Source organism: Dendrobates tinctorius, unplaced genomic scaffold, assembly GCF_039654945.1.
Source record: "Dendrobates tinctorius isolate UK_male_01 unplaced genomic scaffold, ASM3965494v1 ptg000209l, whole genome shotgun sequence".
NCBI classification, from domain to species: Eukaryota; Metazoa; Chordata; class Amphibia; order Anura; family Dendrobatidae; genus Dendrobates; species Dendrobates tinctorius.
In genome coordinates this window covers 1,829,192-1,847,743 of record NW_027361876.1, presented here as the reverse complement: position 1 = coordinate 1,847,743, position 18,552 = coordinate 1,829,192, and the positions used below count along the sequence as shown (strand labels likewise).

At 38.2% G+C, this 18,552-nt stretch overlaps 1 protein-coding gene and 1 long non-coding RNA gene across 5 annotated transcripts in view; one reads left to right on the top strand and one right to left on the bottom strand.

Moving 5' to 3' along the window:
* Positions 1–18,552, bottom strand: part of SLC38A4 (solute carrier family 38 member 4) — a 192,375-nt gene that overhangs the window by 41,219 nt on the left and 132,604 nt on the right. For all 4 annotated transcript variants that reach the window (XM_073554237.1, XM_073554238.1, XM_073554236.1 and 1 more), the window contains 7 exons: positions 16,441–16,514; positions 13,002–13,094; positions 9,988–10,069; positions 7,244–7,326; positions 7,036–7,094; positions 4,273–4,536; positions 1,701–1,780 (listed from right to left, as the gene is read on the bottom strand). In XM_073554237.1, coding sequence (XP_073410338.1) covers positions 1,701–1,780; positions 4,273–4,536; positions 7,036–7,094; positions 7,244–7,326; positions 9,988–10,069; positions 13,002–13,094; positions 16,441–16,514 — 735 coding nt within the window. The remainder of the gene's footprint in view (positions 1–1,700; positions 1,781–4,272; positions 4,537–7,035; positions 7,095–7,243; positions 7,327–9,987; positions 10,070–13,001; positions 13,095–16,440; positions 16,515–18,552) is intronic.
* Positions 6–14,151, top strand: LOC141058089 (uncharacterized). The gene is made up of 3 exons (XR_012222097.1): positions 6–367; positions 1,672–1,787; positions 13,884–14,151. It is a non-coding gene; the product is annotated as an uncharacterized lncRNA (long non-coding RNA).

Below are 18,552 nucleotides of genomic sequence, written 5' to 3'. Positions count from 1 at the left end.
AATTAAAATGCATGTCAGGATATCATGAGATGTTACTGGAATAAGCTAATTAGAAAATGTCTATCATTCACTAGAATACCGCAGCTTTTATCCTACACTGTATACTCTATTACTTTACTCAGTATATTATATATTGGCTCCTATGTAATAATATTCATTTATGTTTCTCAATGTATAATACTTGATATTCACTTTTATACTATTGTACTACTACATCTTATACCAATAGCTTGATAATTTACATTATATTAATATATTCTCTTCTGTCTTGTAGATTGAACATTTCTTTCAAATGCTTAAAGGGAATCTAAATATGGATTCAAGATGGAGCTGGACATGAAGGCCACAGGCACATGTTCGGTATTTGGTCAGTATTTTACCTTAATATTTGGTCAGTATTTTACCTCAGTATTTGGTCCGTATTTTACCTCAGTATTTGGTCAGTATTTTACCTCAGTATTTGGTCAGTATTTTACCTCAGAATTTGGTCAGTATTTTACCTCAGTATTTGGTGCGTATTTTGCCTCAGTATTTGGTCAGTATTTTACCTCAGTATTTGGTCAGTATTTTACCTCAGTATTTGGTCAATATTTTACCTCAGTATTTGGTGCGTATTTTACCTCAGTATTTGGTGTGTATTTTACCTCAGTATTTGGTCAATATTTTACCTCAGTATTTGGTGCGTATTTTACCTCAGTATTTGGTCAATATTTTACCTCAGTATTTGGTCAATATTTTACCTCAGTATTTGGTCAGTATTTTACCTCAGTATTTGGTGCGTATTTTACCTCAGTATTTGGTCAATATTTTACCTCAGTATTTGGTCAATATTTTACCTCAGTATTTGGTCAGTATTTTACCTCAGTATTTGGTCAATATTTTACCTCAGTATTTGGTCAGTATTTTACCTCAGTATTTGGTATATATTTTACCTCAGTATTTGTAAGCCAAAACAAGGATTGCGAGAAAAATCCAGAAGTGGTGACGTGTTTTTATTATACTTTTCCTCTGATTGTTCAATTCCTGGTTTTGGCTTACACATACTGAGGTAATAAAAACCTCACCAAATAATGAACGTGTGAATGTGACCTAAATCAGAGTCTGGCTCTTTTCTGTCATTAACGACAGAAATGTTTTACACTGTACATTTCAGAGAAAACTAAATTTTAAGACCAGTTGGGAATCTCCTGTTCAGGTGATCAGTCCACGAGGCCAGTCCCCAGCAGATTCTCCTCACCCCACTTTCCTAGAGTGACAGGTCTCCCTACGAGTGTGTATACCTGCCAGTAAAGATAATATTTCAGATAGGTACACAATACAAACACCACAGCTTTGTGTGTATGTTGTATAGTGACAGAAAGCTGCTAATCAGTGCTGGGGGAGAGGTTGGACTAGCACGCATGAGGCAAGTTGTCCCCTAGTGATAATCTTCAGCTCATAAAACAGTGATTGTGTTGAAACAGCAAAACACAACCCAGCATGTGACATCACTGTAATCAGGGACTTTGCTCCTACATTATGGTACCCTCAGATTACATAGCAAAAACTAGGAGACAAATTCCCTTTAATGCACAATATTAAGTTTTTTTATTTTTTTTATTTCGTGCAGTTCTCATTTTCAACCCACATGCATTAGACCTAATATTCATCACAGTTTATGTTTTCTTACAGTATGTTTTAACCTCTTGTCAACCTCCTACCTTTTGAGCTCACTGTAGATGGGTAAGACCTCTGGATGGCACACAAAAGCAAAGGCCAATATTGGGATAGCATAAGCTGTCTGAAAGGTATAAATCAGTCTGTTATTTTCCTGAATCAAAATGCTTGAATGTGTAAATAATTTTGCAAGTATCATATTCTCATAAACAGCTGAAAAAAATACATTTTATTAGATAGTCATAATGGATTTTTTTGAAGAGGTTCCTTATTACTGTATGAAAATATGTCTTCTGCAACTGAACTAAATATGCTCTAAGATGGTAACATAATCCATGTCAAATATGGAACTGATCTCAAGGTCCATGTCTATGGCAGGATGTCTATGTTTGTTTACAACGTTTGCATAGCATGCTATAAAACCAGCATATATATATATAGAATCACTGCCTCCATATAGCAACTATATGTATTTCAGTGTGAAAACAAATACAGCCCCTGGGGTTATGGTCTTCTAAATCCACATATTGAGATTTTGACATACCTAGAGAAAGATTAGTGCTCTACTAAAATACATATGTACTGTATATACACACGTGTAGGTGTGTGTATATATATATATATATATATATACATATCAATATACTTGCATATATATGTATATATACATGCTGTAAATACATACAAATATATACATATATTTATATGGTATTTAACATTCTGACAATTAACACAAATAAGCTATTAACGCTTTTGTTGTTTAAAGCATTGTAACTTTGTGTTTTTTTCCTTACCTGCCTAAATTTTTTGGATGGTAATGTGAATATGTAATAGTGAGTTATTTTGTATTTACAGTACCATATTTTATATCTAACCCCTTAGTCCTAAAATTAATAGTTTTTTTTTTTTTCCAATTAGCAAAATGCAAAGTAAAGAGCAAAAGAGAAATCTTAAATCTTTATTTGGTGTGACCACTCATTGCTTCAAAAGAGCATCAATTCTTGGTACACAGGTTTTAAAGGAACTCAGCAGATGGCTCATTCTAAAAATCTTGGAGAACTAACCACCTATCTTCTGTGGATAAAGGATTTTACAGATTCTTCAGTTTCTTCATGAAATCCCACAAAGACTCGATGATATTAAGATCAGGGTCCTGTGGGTGCCAAATCATCAGTACCAGGACTCCTTGTTCTTCTTTACATTGAAGATAGTTCTTTATTACATTATCTGTATGTTTGGAGTCTTTGTCCTGCTGCAGAGTAAATTTGGAAACAATCAGACGCCTCCATGATGGTATTGCATGATGATAAGTATCTGCCTGTATTTCTTAGAATCTAGGACACCAGTAATCTTGACAAAATCCCAAACTTCATTTGCTGAAATGTATCCACAAATTTGTAAGGAACCTCCACCAGGTTTCAGTGTTGTCTGCAGGCACTCATTTTATTATATTGCTCTCCAGCCCTTCGGTGAACATTGTGACTCTGTTACAACCAAATATTTCAAATTTTGAATCATCAGTCTGAAACAACTGCTGTCATTTTTCTGTATCTCAGTTCCTTTTTTCGAGCATAGTTGAGTTGCTTGGTCTTGTTTCAATGTTTGTATTTTGGCTGTAATTTTTCCTTAAAAACCATTTGTGGACAAAATTCTCTTACCAGTAAATGGGTGTAATTGTGTTCCACTGGTTGCTTCAAGTACTGAGTTGATGGCACTGCTGGAACTATTTTGAATTTGAAGGGAAGTAACCTTGATGTGTCATTCATCTGTGTCACTATGTTTCCTTGGCTGACCACTGATTCTACAGTCTTCGATGCTGCCCATTTCTTGGTATTCTCAATTCTCAGAAATACAGGCAGATACTTATCCACCATTCAATACCATCAGAGAGACGTCTCACTGGCCAAATGTATTCTGCTGCAGGACAGCGACCCCAAACATACAGCCACTGTCATTAAGAATGATCTTCAGGGTAACGAAGAAAAGAAACCCAGTTTGCTCTTGAAGAGGGGGCCAAAATACGTGTCGAGAGGTGCAGAAGTCTCATTGACAGTTACAGGAATCGTTTGATTGCAGTGAATGCCTTAAAAGGTTGTACAACAAAATATTAAATTAAGGGTACCATCATTTCTATCCAGGCCTATTTCATAAGTTTTATTTTTTTTTAAATCCTGTGCAAGCATGGTTGGAAAGCAATGTCTGACTTTCATTTGTCCATTTTATAGATTTTTTTATTTATTATTACCTTTATCAGATTCAAGTTATTTCTGTGACCATTGTGGGTTTTTCTGTCACTAAACGAGAGGTACCAACAATTTTGACCATGTGTGTGTACATACTGCATATATCTATCTATCTATCTATCTATCTATCTATCTATCTATCTATCTATCTATAGTATTAAAAATATAATATGCTATACATATATGGTTTGGCCTACAGCTACAGTATCTACTGTGTATGGTCTTCTTATCAGCTGTTCTTGTTATTTTAGAAATATACAAATCTGTGCTCATATATAGATTTATTCTGGAAAAACTTTAGGCTCTAAGTCATTGAATTATAACTTTCAAATATGTATTTACTTGACTCTATGAGCTAAGCTCGGTAATTTACCTGTGAGTTGAACACAAAATATTTGGCCTGGCATTTGTCATCTGTGTGGGCTTCAAACTCTACTCCACTTCCCTGGTTATTATCTTTGTGTTCATTCAGTCCTGTCCCTTCTTGATTATAATCCATCATAAAGTTCACACCAGAACTAAGCGTGTAGTTATGCATCATAACAGGGGGTAAGTGATAAGTGCTATTAGTTACATTTCCAAAATGCTGGTCCAAAATCGGTAATGGGCAGGGAATCTGAGTCTTTTTATAGATGACCTACAATAAACAATTAGAGAAAAGTTAATGATTTTTAGCTGAACTAAAATTTGGCTGTGGTGTCAGGAGTATTATTGGACTTAAATGTTAATACTTTGCAAGTCTTTTCACATATTAATTACATGTAACTATGATTTGCGGTACTCTGGGAATTACACGGCAGTGGCAAAGCCAAGCTGTCAAATGCAGAAGAGTTTGTCACTCTTGATATCAGTTTCTGTAAGAGCTCATTAAAGGGGTTGTCCTACCTTAGGCTGCCAGTCTGCAGTCACTCTGCGTGACAGCAGATTTGTGAATCCTCACATTGCGAGCACTGTGTGCCTTGAGGATTCTCTGGTGTCTGCATCATGAGTGGTCAGTTATGTGACCATAGATATACGATTTGCATAATTCCGGTCACATTCCAATTAGATTATGTCTGGCTTGCCTCAATTCATTTGTATTGATCAAAGCCGCGTCCACCTAGTTGGCATGTGACCAAGTGTAAGAAAATCGGCACTGAAGAATCCTCACAGCTCGCATAGTGACTGCAGACTTGTAGCTCAAGGTCGGACAACCCCTTTAAAATGACAGTTTTTCACATACAAGTTATATCTATGTTTTTCACTGACAGAACACATGCCTATCATAGACTATGGGGCTGTTCATAAAAACACAGAGGCATGTTCTATTTTGATCCAAGTCTACATGCAAGTCGATGAGTCTGTAAAAAAAAAGGACAGCGCTCACGTGCCAAATGTTTGCAGTCATCTTTATTACGGTTTGCTATGAGAAGCAACAACAGTTTTTTTGCATAGTTGCAAAACTGATAAAACCATGATGGTAAAAACTGATTGCACTGACCTTACACTGATGAAAATCAGATCAAAAATACTGATACCAATTGGTCAGTTTCTTGTGCATGAGAAAAGTCACTGAAGTCTGAATAAGCCCTAAATCTGAGTTTGCTTTACATAAGACAATTAAAACTACTTAGTATAAGGCCTCCTTCCCACGTCCGTGTTTAAACATGTATGTGAAAAAACGGTACTGGGCTCTTCACAGTTTTCTATCAATGTGTCCATTTTTACCATCACTGTGTCATCAGTGGGTCCATTTATCAGTATGTTCATTTTTAGCATCCATGTGTCATCCATGTGTCCGTTTTTACCCTCAGTGACATCAGTGTGTCCATTTTTACCATCCATGTGTCATCCATGTTTCTGTTTTTACCATCCGTGTGTCATCAGTGTTTTTTTGGTATGGATAAAGAAAGCAAGAAATTACATAGCGACATATTACAATGTAAAATATGGACAGCACACAGACTATACACAGATGCCATCCGTGTGCTGCACGTGTTTTTCACAGATATATAGATTTGCATTGGCCCTTGATATCAGTGCTGCTGGAAAAAAATGAAAATTTTTCTGTGTAAAAAGAACGGATGCCACATGTACTGGAAACATGAGGTGTGAAAGAAGTCTAAGTCTCATATTTCTTTTTATTTCTGTTTTTATGTTCTTTGATATAGATATAGAACAATTACAGACATGGTGCTTGATGGACCAAATTGACATATATTGTGGTCCATTAGGTCATTTTGCTGGAATAAAATAGATTTGGTATTTTCTCTGATAAACTTGATAAAATGGATATTTCAAAAGGCGCCATCAATGCAGATGTGAACAGATTCTAAGTTAAGAGAACCATTCCAGGCAGAGCTGATACACAGTGTTATGCTTAAACATCTCTTTAATATTCCTTGGAATCATATAGACACACTGACATACTCAATTTCAGCCATGCCCCAACTGTGTAGTCTAATGGTGCATTTAAACATGACAATTTTGGCTTGTGAAATACACCTTAGCAGGCTGTTTACATGGACTGATGAGCGATATCGGGGACAGAATGATCGCTAATTCAATAATTAGTTCTGTTCTCATAGGATATCATATTTTTAGCAACTCGCATCAACATTTTCATGGGACAATGCAAAATAACAGGGAGATTTCTTCTAGCATTTTGCTTCTTCGTCAGATGACTATCGGTATATTTACTTCGGCGGATAATCGTGAATGAGCATTTCAAGTTTTACTTATTCGCTGATTACCTACTAACCCTATGGTTATTTTAAAATCTAACTCTGTTTTATCCAGAGACTCAGGTTACTGCTCTGCCCCTTGTAATTTACACCATAGCTCTGCTTGTTCAGACCCAGTCCCAACCAGCCCACCAATTATAAACTGCAAACTACAACAGTGAGTACTTACTAAACATCTACTATACATAGACCATTTGACATTGGTAAGGAAAAATTCTGGAGCTTTCCTAATGTACGCTTAGATGCAACTTTGTTTCATTACCGTGAGCTTTACTGAATTTAAAGGTCAAAATCCCAAAAATGTGGTAGATTTAAGAATTATACAGTTTTGGGCAGGTTACCAAAAATATTTATTATACTCCATACAATAAAAAGTCAGAACTTTATGCAAAAAATTTAATACAAATTCTTACCACACTGACGAAGAAGACCATGCAAGACAAAGAAAATCCACTTGTATACCCAAGATAACCTGTTGTAGTAATAATAATACATTTAATGAATTACAGGATAAAAGTAATATTAGATAAGGCTAGGCGCACTACTTAGTCCTAAATCATTGGTTACTTTGTACAGTATGCTATCCGTTCTATATATTGGGAGGGAAAAGTTTTAAGTTACCTAAGTTCTTCAGAAGAGACAAAGGAAGAATAATTCCAATAGACACAAATATCACCAGATAGTTGCCATTCAGGTACCATTCCCTGCACAGGGAAAATATAATTTATCAGTAAGAAATGAGTATTGTATTATAAACTATAGCACGCACCTTACTATAAGAAGCACAATAGGCCTAGATAGGGGAGAATAGGAAGAACATATTCCCTGCTAATTAAAACTTTTTTGTTGGATAGAGAAGTGGATGGGTCGATATCACTAATTTTAATGTCCTAGGATAGAATAGGTAATAGATCTATTGTTAGTCTTTCTCTTCATTATGCTTATTATACACATAAAGCCTTTCAACACGCACATTATGTACCCTCTCTGCAGCGCACATATATATACAACACATCTACAGTAAATTCATACTCATCTCTCCTGTTTATATATACACATACATAGTTTTGCTTCATGCATACACAGCTGTATAAAATACACGCACTCAGCTCTCCTATATCCAAGAAGTATCATTTCTCCTTGCGGTGAATGACATGCTAAGCATATGTGGCGCCCCTGAGGGTTCAGTCGCCACAGAGGTACTGCACCTCCTCCTGAGGTGTGGTACCCCACCATTCAGGTAAGGTGGAGACACCTGACCACACTCCAACACCTGCATCCCACAAAACATAGTAGTGTAGCAAAGCACCCTAGTGTAGCAAAGCTCCCTGCTTGGAACACGAAGCGTGCTGGGAGGTGGGTGGAGTTTAGTTTTACACTCAAAAGAGCGGGAAGAGTTGAGGTCGGGGGGAGTCTGACGAGGAGTCAGAGAGAGAAGATCCCCTGAGTGGGATGGATGAAGGAAGTGCTGCAGCAGTCTTCCGTGACCTGAGACTGCTGGCACAGGAAAGAGGTATAGAAAGCCTGATTCTCCATATGAAAGAAAGGATTGTATGGAACGTAAGGAGAAAAGGAGGACTAAGGATTAGGGTTAGAGGAGAACCCTTCCCACGTTCACAGCGCAAGGCCAGGGTCCGGTCCCCGAGGTTGTATGGATACTAACGGTCCTGCAGCAGACATCGGAGGAATAGAAGTAGTGACACTTTATTCCCACACAAGACTTGGGGGCACAACAGCAACGATAGTGAGCCGGGACTTAGCAGCAAGGAGTCCCCGAAGCAGGCTACAACTGTCTGCCGTACAAGTAGAATTCATAAGAACATCAGACAGGAGGAACCCCAGTGTAACTCAGTGCTGGAGTACTTCATTTTTAAGGCGCTATAAGAGGAGACGTTCAGAAAAGGCGCATATGTTGGCGGAGTGTTAGAAGGGAGTACTTCATCTTGCCTGGAGGTTGACTGAGCTCCTGACCCGGAGGACACGGCACGGATGCGGGCACCTGTACCACAACTGACTGAGTAAAGCTTTGGAACTATATGCCCTCGTGTCCTCCACTTATTCCTGCGTCAACTGACTCAGCACTGCTACATCCCCTACGCCTGACACTACACCATCTACATGTCACTTCACCTACACTGACCTGGGACTACAGCCCTGCCTGTGGAGGGCTATAACATCCCTGCTGCACCCCACCATCTGTCCCAGAGGATCTGTCTGCACCGTCGGCTTAACATCTTCATTGCCGAACACCACAGGTGGAGTCACGAATCACTTATAAACTTTCACCACCATAAGCACACTGAAACAACCCTTTTTACAATGGAGCCCCAGGGCCACGGACCGGGTCACAGCTGCCGTGACAACTCCCATTGATAAGATATACTGTATGAAAAGACATACTGATAGGCAATTTAGATTGTGAGCCCCATCGGGGACAGTGATAATAAAGTGTGCAAACTGTAAAGCGCTGTGGAATTTGTTAGTGCTATATAAAAATAAAGATTATTATTTATTATTAGAAGATCAAGCGGCCCGGTACCGAGTACCCCACTGCCCTGGTGTGTGAGGGCGCTCCACATGCCGCAATGAGGAGACTTTAAGCCACAATGCTCCTCTGGGAAATATGCAAATTGTCTCTTCAGAGACAAGAAATCCAATAAATGGATCAAAGGATCCAAGAAATGATACTTCTTGGATATTGGTCAGACACCTCTCAAACAGCCAAACCAGATCTCACACTTTGCACTGATGAGGGGCAGTACCCCGAAACACACTGTCTGCAAATTGAGATTCTGGTTTGGCTTTTACCCTAAGTCATGTAACAAGGCTCGTTAAAGGGTCAACATTGACTTTTAGGATTGCTACTTCCAATAGGTGGCACTAGAGTTCTAGTACTCTTCCTCTCTGAAGAGACAATTTGCTCAGCTCTCCTACACACACACACACACACAAACACAACTCTCCTACATACACACATTTCTGCAACATGCACAGCTCTACTATATCAACACACAGCTTTGCTACATAAACACACAGACACACACCTTTGCTTCACACTGTGTGCACACTATCATGTTTTGAAGTAATTTCCAGGCAAGTTTTCTCTCCTGCCCTGCACCGATCAACCTGCTCAGTGTTGGTCTAGAAGAGAGAGAGATGTGCTGCTGCATAGTTTACTCAGTGACTGGGAAGGAGATTGTGTCACAATTCTCCTCTCTCATAGAAAGCTTCCTCCAAACTATAAGACATGCATTTTTAGCAAGACTTTTTCTTTCTATAAAATTGCATCTTATAAAACGAAAAATATGGTAGTTCACAATATAAGCTCAGCACAATAAAAGACTACAATAACCATTGACACATACCCAGAATTTTCTTCCAGTTTCATGAAAGTTCTGATAACTTCTGGGAGTTCATATTTAACAATAAATAAATAACTTGACATTGCTGAAAAAAAAGTAAAACAAAGATGAAATAAGCAAGCTGTTATATCATCTATAGTTCTTCCATAGTTACTATCTTAAAGGGGTTGTTTGGTCTTTTGCTAAAAGTCTGCAGTGACTATGTGTGACTGCATACATCTGAATAATCACAGTGTGTCAGTGAGTAATACTGAATTTTTAGCAGAAGAAAAGACACATAAGGAGACTTATCAACAGGGCAAAATCTCTTTAGAACAGATGTGTATGCACTGATTTATTATGCAGAACTATTGGAAATCTTTAATATTTTTTTCCAAGATAGCGGATAAATTGCTGATCAGTGTAGTCCAACCGCTGAGACCTTCAGCGATCCTGAGATCAGGGTTCTGGAACCCTGAGAACAGGGCTCGGCAGTCCTGCCTTGAATGGAGCCGGGGTGATCATACTCAGCCTCTTCTCCATTGTGATTCATTTTGCAATGTTTAGTATTTCTGCCATATCGATTTACATGTCATCATAACTCAATTCAGAGCAAATACCTGTCCACTTCTTCAACATTCCAAGGCCATGCAATCCAATTTCCATAACTGGTGGAAACCCTGTGATCAGATCCTCACCGATCAAATACAGTTTGTCTGGATAATTTCACTGATATATCATAGTATGTGTTATTGATAAAAAAAAACTTTTTATTTTCTGAATTAGAAAAACATGCTGTTTTTTTCTAGAGACAGCGACACTTGTGCCCATAGGATGTGCTTCATATAGCAGTCTCCATTCAAATGTTGCTGGGATGTGATATCAAACACAAGTGGATAGGTATTACTCTGCTTATGGAAGAAAACAGCCATGTTTTTTCATTCTTGGACAACTCCTTTAGATCCATGAACAGCTCAATAGCCAGCAAGTCAGATGTTTGTGTGCATAAAATGTTAACAATTGTCTATAAAATATTACGACAATTTACCAAATATAATATGCATTTAGTTTTACAAAAAATATCAGTTGATGTCAATTTTATCACAGCCAGAAGTCAACAAAGAAATTGCAGAAAAACGCATATTATCACATATAATATTTATATTACTTTAAGAGACAAGACATTTAAATCACAATTGTGAAAAATCTGTGCCTGAGAGGAAAAATCCAAGTAAAGTATGATGATGATGAAAAATTTATGACAGATGTCTTTAGGTGCATTTTAATAGACTCAATTCATGCTACACTTTCTTTACTATGACGTCACCCTATTCTGAGCATTCACAAATTTCCCAAGAGGTCATGTTGCTATAAGCTTAGGATTTACCTTACAACATAGGAATTGTATGCTATGTTTACTTTAAAGCAGAGGAAAAAATTAGTTTCTGACTAGGAAGAGATGGATTAAGTTTTTGTCATGTGATAGAAAAGATAAATGAATTATGCCGAGAATCTAAAAATAAGAACTGGCAGTTGTGTCAGTAAATGAGAGTGTCTCTGCATGAAAAATGTATGCATTATAAGTAAACGCTTGAAATTAAGTGATAAAACATTCTAATTGTATAGATGAATCACTACACAACACAAATTATTAATCTTTTAAAGGGAACGTCCAGGCATGGGGAGCAAGTCTGAAGTCACTCTATGTGGCTGCAGACCTATGAATCCTCACATCATACTGTGCTTGCAATGTCAGGATTCTCCAGTGTCGGTGCTGGGAGTGGACGGGCGAGTGACCACAAGTACACAATTAACATACATGCAGTCTTGTGCCAGCTAGACACCTGAGGCCTCCCTCTATACAAGTGTATTGAAAAATCAGACATGTCTAGTTGAAATGTGGCTGGAAGTATGAAATACTTGCAGTCACATGACTCCCTGCTCCCAGCACCTGGACCAGAGAATCCTGACAGCACTTACTGTGTAAAGTGACTGCAGACCTGTACCCCAAGCCTGGACAACCCCTCTAATGTCAATGAGAGATGAATATTTTGAGAGATGATCCATAAGAGAAAGAGAGAAGATAGTCTACAGCTAGCCATTCAGGATGCCCCCCACTCAAAAGTAAAAAACCTGTGCAAATGGACATCTTAATATTGCTGTCTTCTTATGTTAAAAAAGCATTTTAGAACTCATACATGCCAGAGGCAGGTACCTATGAACAAGCCTTGGATCTGCAATCGGAATTGTTTTTGCATCAATATATTTATTTGGACTATCTCCAAGAATCCAAGGCACCGGGTATCTTCCTTCCACAAAAATTATTTTTATTAACACCAGTGTACACACAGAAAAAAAAATTAATGCTGCAGCCACGCAAGGCCATGCCAAGCCAAGAAAAGAAAGTTCATAGTAAAATAGCACTTTACTATTTTTCTTGTGTGTACATTGGTATCAATAAAAATAATTTTTGGGGAAGGAAGATACCTAGTGCTTTGGATTCATGGATTGCATGCATTTTTTACAACCTAGCGGAGGGGTTGTACCAAATCTGCACTGGACACAGAGTGGTACATGGGACACAATTACTCCTAAAATCAAAATAAAATTATTTGGATTAAATCTTTGTGACACACTTGGGTTGTTTGAATGGGGAGAAAAGACCTTTACAAAATAATAGCATTTCATGCTTACATCTAGTCTAGTGAAAAACAATAATTATGTTTTCCTAAGTTCTTTCCTCAGGTCGGGGTCACGCTTGCGAGTGCAATGCGAGAAACTCACGTGAGTCTCTCGCCTCAATACCTGGCACTGCCGCCAGCGGTTTGGACCGGAGCGTTTAGCTGCATAGAAAGACATGCAGCCACACACTCCGGTCCTGAGTGTCGGCGGCAGTGCCAGGTATTGAGGCGAGAGACTCACGTGAGTTTCTCGCATTGCACTCGCAAGTGTGACTCTGGCCTTACATTAAGCCTATCAGTAGGGAAAATATAAGCGTAAAATACATATATCACTGAGGAATGTGATTATAAACTCACCCCCTATGTTCTGCATTGTGATGGATATGAAAGCAGCAAGTTTTCCAGGCCATCCAAAAGCTTTTTCACCCAATTTTTCATAAATTAATGAACCTGTTAAAAAAGTATATTTACCTTTTTAGCGATTATGAACATGTGAGACCATAAATTGGCACTAATTCAATGTTGACTTACAGCAGGTGAAATAAGTATTAAACATGTCACCAATTTTCTAAGTAAATTCATTTCTAAAGGTGCTATTGACATGAAGTTCTCACCAGTTGTTGGAAACAACCCATCCAATCCACAAAGGCAAATAAATCAAACCAAAGATGTCCATAAATTAAGCTATGTGTGATAATGAGAAATGAGACATGGAAAAAATATTGAACACATGAAGAAAGAGAGGTACAAAAAGCCGTGAAAAGTCTTGGCACAAGGTGAAATCTATTAGTAATTAGATAGCAACCCTGCCACTTAGTGAAAAAAAAATCAGTTGGTTCAACTGATACCTTAGTAATGAGACACCTTTTTATAGGCTGACACATAAGAAACATCTTATGATGGGTGTGAAGATATATTTTAATTACCCAGACAACTATGTTTTTGCAAACCAAGAAGAATTGACTTTTTATCTGGATTGTGGATTTAAGTGTTTATCTCTGGTGGGTCAAGAAGGCAGACTTGTATACCATTAAACATACTGTGTAAGTCTGTAATAGTGATTTGTACATAGTGTGTGTTTATCTTTGCTTATTGTGTTCTCATATGCTAATTGTGTATTGTATATAACCAGTTTGTTGAAAGTAGATAGGGAAATGCTGTGAGGGTGGACTGAAGGACACTGGGTAAATCTAAAAATAGATGACTTGTCATTACCTCTTCTCTGTGTGTATATTACAGGTGGAATAGCGACCCTGGGTGCTCTGACCTTTGTGTCAACTGGCTTTGGACCTTGTACGGACTCTATGGACTGTTGTCGGTCATCTCCCTATGCTTGTCGATATCTCTTCTGTGTGTATATCACAGGTGGAATAGCAACCCTGGGAGCTCTGATGTAACATCTATCCTGGTGAGACAGTGGAAGGGTGAGATCTTGTAATGTGCACTATCTTGGAGTAATTGCTGGGATTGTTCGGTTTATTATTAGGTGTTATGGTTCAATAAAGTTTTGCCACACTGTTTTACCCTAACCCTGTGTTGTCTGTGTAATGTATTGCCCAAAGAGAGATAGAGTGGGTGTTCAGTGGTATGAGCCCTGGCCCATGCAGTCTTGCTAAAGGCAGCCGGGCCAGTGGACGAGAGAACCCACTGACCATGTTTCTCCACAATGGGTAAAATCAGCTGTCTCAAGACCTTTGCAACCTTATGGTTGCAAAACATACTGATGGCATTGGTAACAGGAGAATTTTGAAACTACCGAAGGCTCCAGTGAACATTGTTGAGGCCATAATCTGGTAGTGGAAAGAACATCATTTCACCATAAAACAGCTACAAACAGGTACTGCCTTCAAGATTTCAGTTAGAGGAGTGAAAATAATTATCAGAAGAGTTGTCCAAGAGCCAAGGACCACGTGTGGAGAACTACACAACGACCTAGAATCAGTAGTGACAATTGTTTTAAAGAAAACTACAGTATATGTAAGGCATTCAATCTCCATGACCTGTATACATGCTCACCACGCAAGACTTCATTGCTGAACAAAGAAATACTGGGATAATATAGTCTGGTCAAATGATACCAAATTGAACTCTTTGGATGTCATAAAACACACCATGCTTAGAGGTCAAACTGCACTGGATATTACTCCCCAAAACGGTGTAAGGAGGTGGCAGGAACCCTCGATTGCCCCCCCTCTCCTTTGTGTACTCCGTTTGTATCATGTGCCTGTTTATTAATGTTTGTACTGCGCAATGTGTGTATCAGTAATGTAATGTATGTGCGGTGTTTGTAATTTCTGATAATATTTCACCATGTTTGCTAAATTTTGTGGGCTGGGTCAGCAGCTGCTAGAGAACAGGAAGCTACTGCTTCCAGTCAGTAACCCAGGCACGTTGGCCCTGGGCAGGTGTATTGGAGTAGCCGGGGCATTGCCAGATCCTAGGAGGGAACCAAATCTACTGCCCCGGACTAAAGACTTAAGTACCGCAACATGGCCCCAGGACTTTGGAAGGGCCCCCACTGAAGGGATTAAAGCGTCCATATTCCAGCGAGTGGACTGCTGCTTGGTTTCGGCTACTGTGGCTGTAGTCTGTGCGGCCATGGATAGTGTCAGGGAAAGAGCAGGAAGCCAGTTTTGTACTCCTTGTGCTCATTACTGTTCTATTAAAGTTTATTCCCTGTTTGACCGCAGCTGGACCCTGGACTTTAATTTCCTGGACTGCCATGGCTGGGGGTAGAAAAGGTAAATCATATGAGCTACATCCATCCTGTCCGTTTTTTTATGTACAAAGGGGTCGGGGTGCACGCTGACCGGTGGTTCAGTGGACTCTTTTTGTGAACTGTAACTTTAAGTGACTCGGCCATAATTACCACCCCGATTGCCCCTTGTTACACCATACCAGTAGTGAAGTTTGGAGGGGGGAGCATAATGGTGTGGGTCTGTTTATCAGCATGCCGCACTGTCAAACTTCTTATAATTAAAAGAAGGATGAATGAACAAATGTACTAAAACATTTTTGATAAAAATCTGCTGCCATCAAAATGAATAAAGATGAAGAAACGAGGGTGGGTATTTCATCAAAACAATTATCTAAAGGCTGACAGCCAGGGAAACTCTCAATTGGTTTCAAAGAAAGAAAATAAAGCTGCTAGAATCATGGCCCAGCCAATCACCTAACGTGAATCGAGTAGAAAATTTATGGAAGGAACTAATGCTCAGAGTTCATAGAAGAAGCCAAAGGAACCTTCAGGATTTGCAAAGTATTGGTGTGGCAAAATGGGCCAAAATCACAGCTGAGCAATGCATGCGACTAGTTACTCCTTTCAGGAGGTGTCTAGAAGCTGTCAACACCAGCAAAGGCTTTTGCACAAAGTATTAATTAAATTTCAGTAAGTGTGTTCTATACTTTCTTTTCCCCTGTTTCATTTCTTATTATTACATATAGCTCAATCTATGGACATCTATGGTTTGATTTCTTTGCTTGTGTGGATTGGATTGGTTGTGACCGATATCTGGTGAGAATTTCATGTCAATAGCACCTTTAGAAATACTGTATACTTAGAAAATTGGTAATGTATTCAATACGTATTTCACCCGTTGTATATTTCCACTACTATTCTAGGAAAGCTGGTATGCAGTTTCATTTCTGATGAACATATGTTGATAAGCATATGAATATATTAGAGGTATCATGGTAGGAAAACAAGTAATAATCTACCCCAACTTGTAGTAGGTGTAAAATTATATTACAATTGAATGCTTTCATTAGCTAGCTTTTCAAATATAAACGGCCTTACCTCCTTCCTTTGCTGTCTTTAATAAAAGATGCACAGAATACAGTGATAAAATGGCAACAGCAAGCAGAAGAACCCTAAAGATAACAGAACGCATGTTTTGTTTGTCATGTTTTTTGTCAAGCTTAGCATTTTAGAAGCTTTAAAGAAAAAAAATAATAATGAAAAGAGATATAGTATTATGTCTGCGCTGTGTTCACAAGTGCCAGCATTGTTCTATCCAACTGAATGGTATTTTTACTGAAATCCATAGACAGGCTGAAAAAACAACCCAATTCAGGTGGATGGAAATAAAATGAATGTGCCACAAATATGCCACGTGTCCTTGCTTGATTGCTCAAAATTCAACTTAGGGTTTACAAGGATATTACAATTTTAAACCTTTATTGCATATCCACAGTATTTAGATTATAACCACCTCTCTCTAAGACAGGTGTTATCTGATGCCTGTCCCATCCGGTATGGTGTTTGTTGTCTGGAAAATTGAGATGGAGTTTAAAAGTGAAGGTGGCCATGCATGTGTGGGGCTCTCTTAATTTACCACATGTAAAAAACAAGCATGCTTGCTTGGCTCACTCCCATACTCAGTGATTGGTAGCTCTTCCTGTGACAAAACTATATAGTCTTGAGCTCAGTATCTATCCTCTATGATAGTCCTCAGGAGTACAGATGGGGAGAGCAGGGCATGTGTCCTTGGAGGAAGGTACCAGGAAGGGTATTATCAAGCATCAATGCTTGTTAGCACCTTTCCTGGTCAGGTTATTTAATACAGGGTCCTGTCAGTGTACACAACCTTTGCCATTTAGTATGCACTGGTCTGGCTTCCAGCTGAAATAGTTCTCAATGATCTAAAAGGGGTGTTCTCCAGCACCATAGGAAAATGGTTAAAACTTAGCCTTTAATCATATAGGATAAAACATTGGGAGAATGTACATATATTAAAAAGAAAACCCATAATGCATATGAATTTTGGGTAGAAAAACCCTTAATCATAGCTATGATCAGCTATAATTAAGGGTTTTTCTACTTGAAACGCGTTAGCATTATGGGTTTTCTTTTTAAATATGTGTACATTCTCCTAATTTTTTTTTATCCTGTATCATTAAAGGTTAAGTTTTAACTACTGTACTTTCCTTTGGTGCTGGAGAACACTCCTTTTAGATCATTGAGAACTATTTGAGCTGGAAGCCAGACCAGTGCATACTCAATGCACCACACCCAGACCTCAAACTGTATATATATATTTTATATATATATGTTTTATATATACTGTATATATATATTTATATATATATATATATATATATATATATCAGAAGCTATCTTTGGCAGACTTGATAGGTTTAATTTAACATGACAAATGGAGAGGAACGTCAACCTTCAGCTGGACATTATCGTCCATGGGCATCAAGTCAGCAATATGGACTGTTATTGTTGTATGTATACCATTGACAAGAGCTTTAATATAATATGCAATGTCATTAGAACATGCCAATAATGGTTATATTTATGTTAGAAGACAAAGGTAGATACAGTTCTTTCTTCTCCAAACACATACATTGCAATCAATCATTCTTATGTGTACTTTACAGACATGAATTATATGAAGTACATGAATTATCTTTGTTCAAACAAGACTGTGTTCAGCCATACATCTGAATGTATAAAAGTCAATTTGAGCCTGATGAGCCAGCAGCATTGTGCAATGCTTCTTCTCGTAGAGCATTTTGCCCATAGTATGTTTCTTCTTGTAAGCGCATGGGTTGCCAGATGGCAGCTAATATATTTACCTTGAGTTCACTGGGTTTGAAGCATGGAACTACTCAAAGGAACTAGAGAATCAACTACAAGCGGATTCTCAAAATCCAGAATCTGTGAAATTCTGGAAGTAATGGCTCAAAGTTTCTACCATGATGTTTTCTACCATGTATGTTTGTGCTCGCAAATTGATTTAAAACTAGTATGTGTTATTGCCCGGTTGGCAAAACATGTAAGTAGTAAAAGCCTGTGGTCTATGGATATATATCCAAATAGATGTAACATAAATGTATCCACCTCTGATATGTTACATTGTTGTTCTTACATTGATGTGATTCATTTTAGCATTTTGATTTG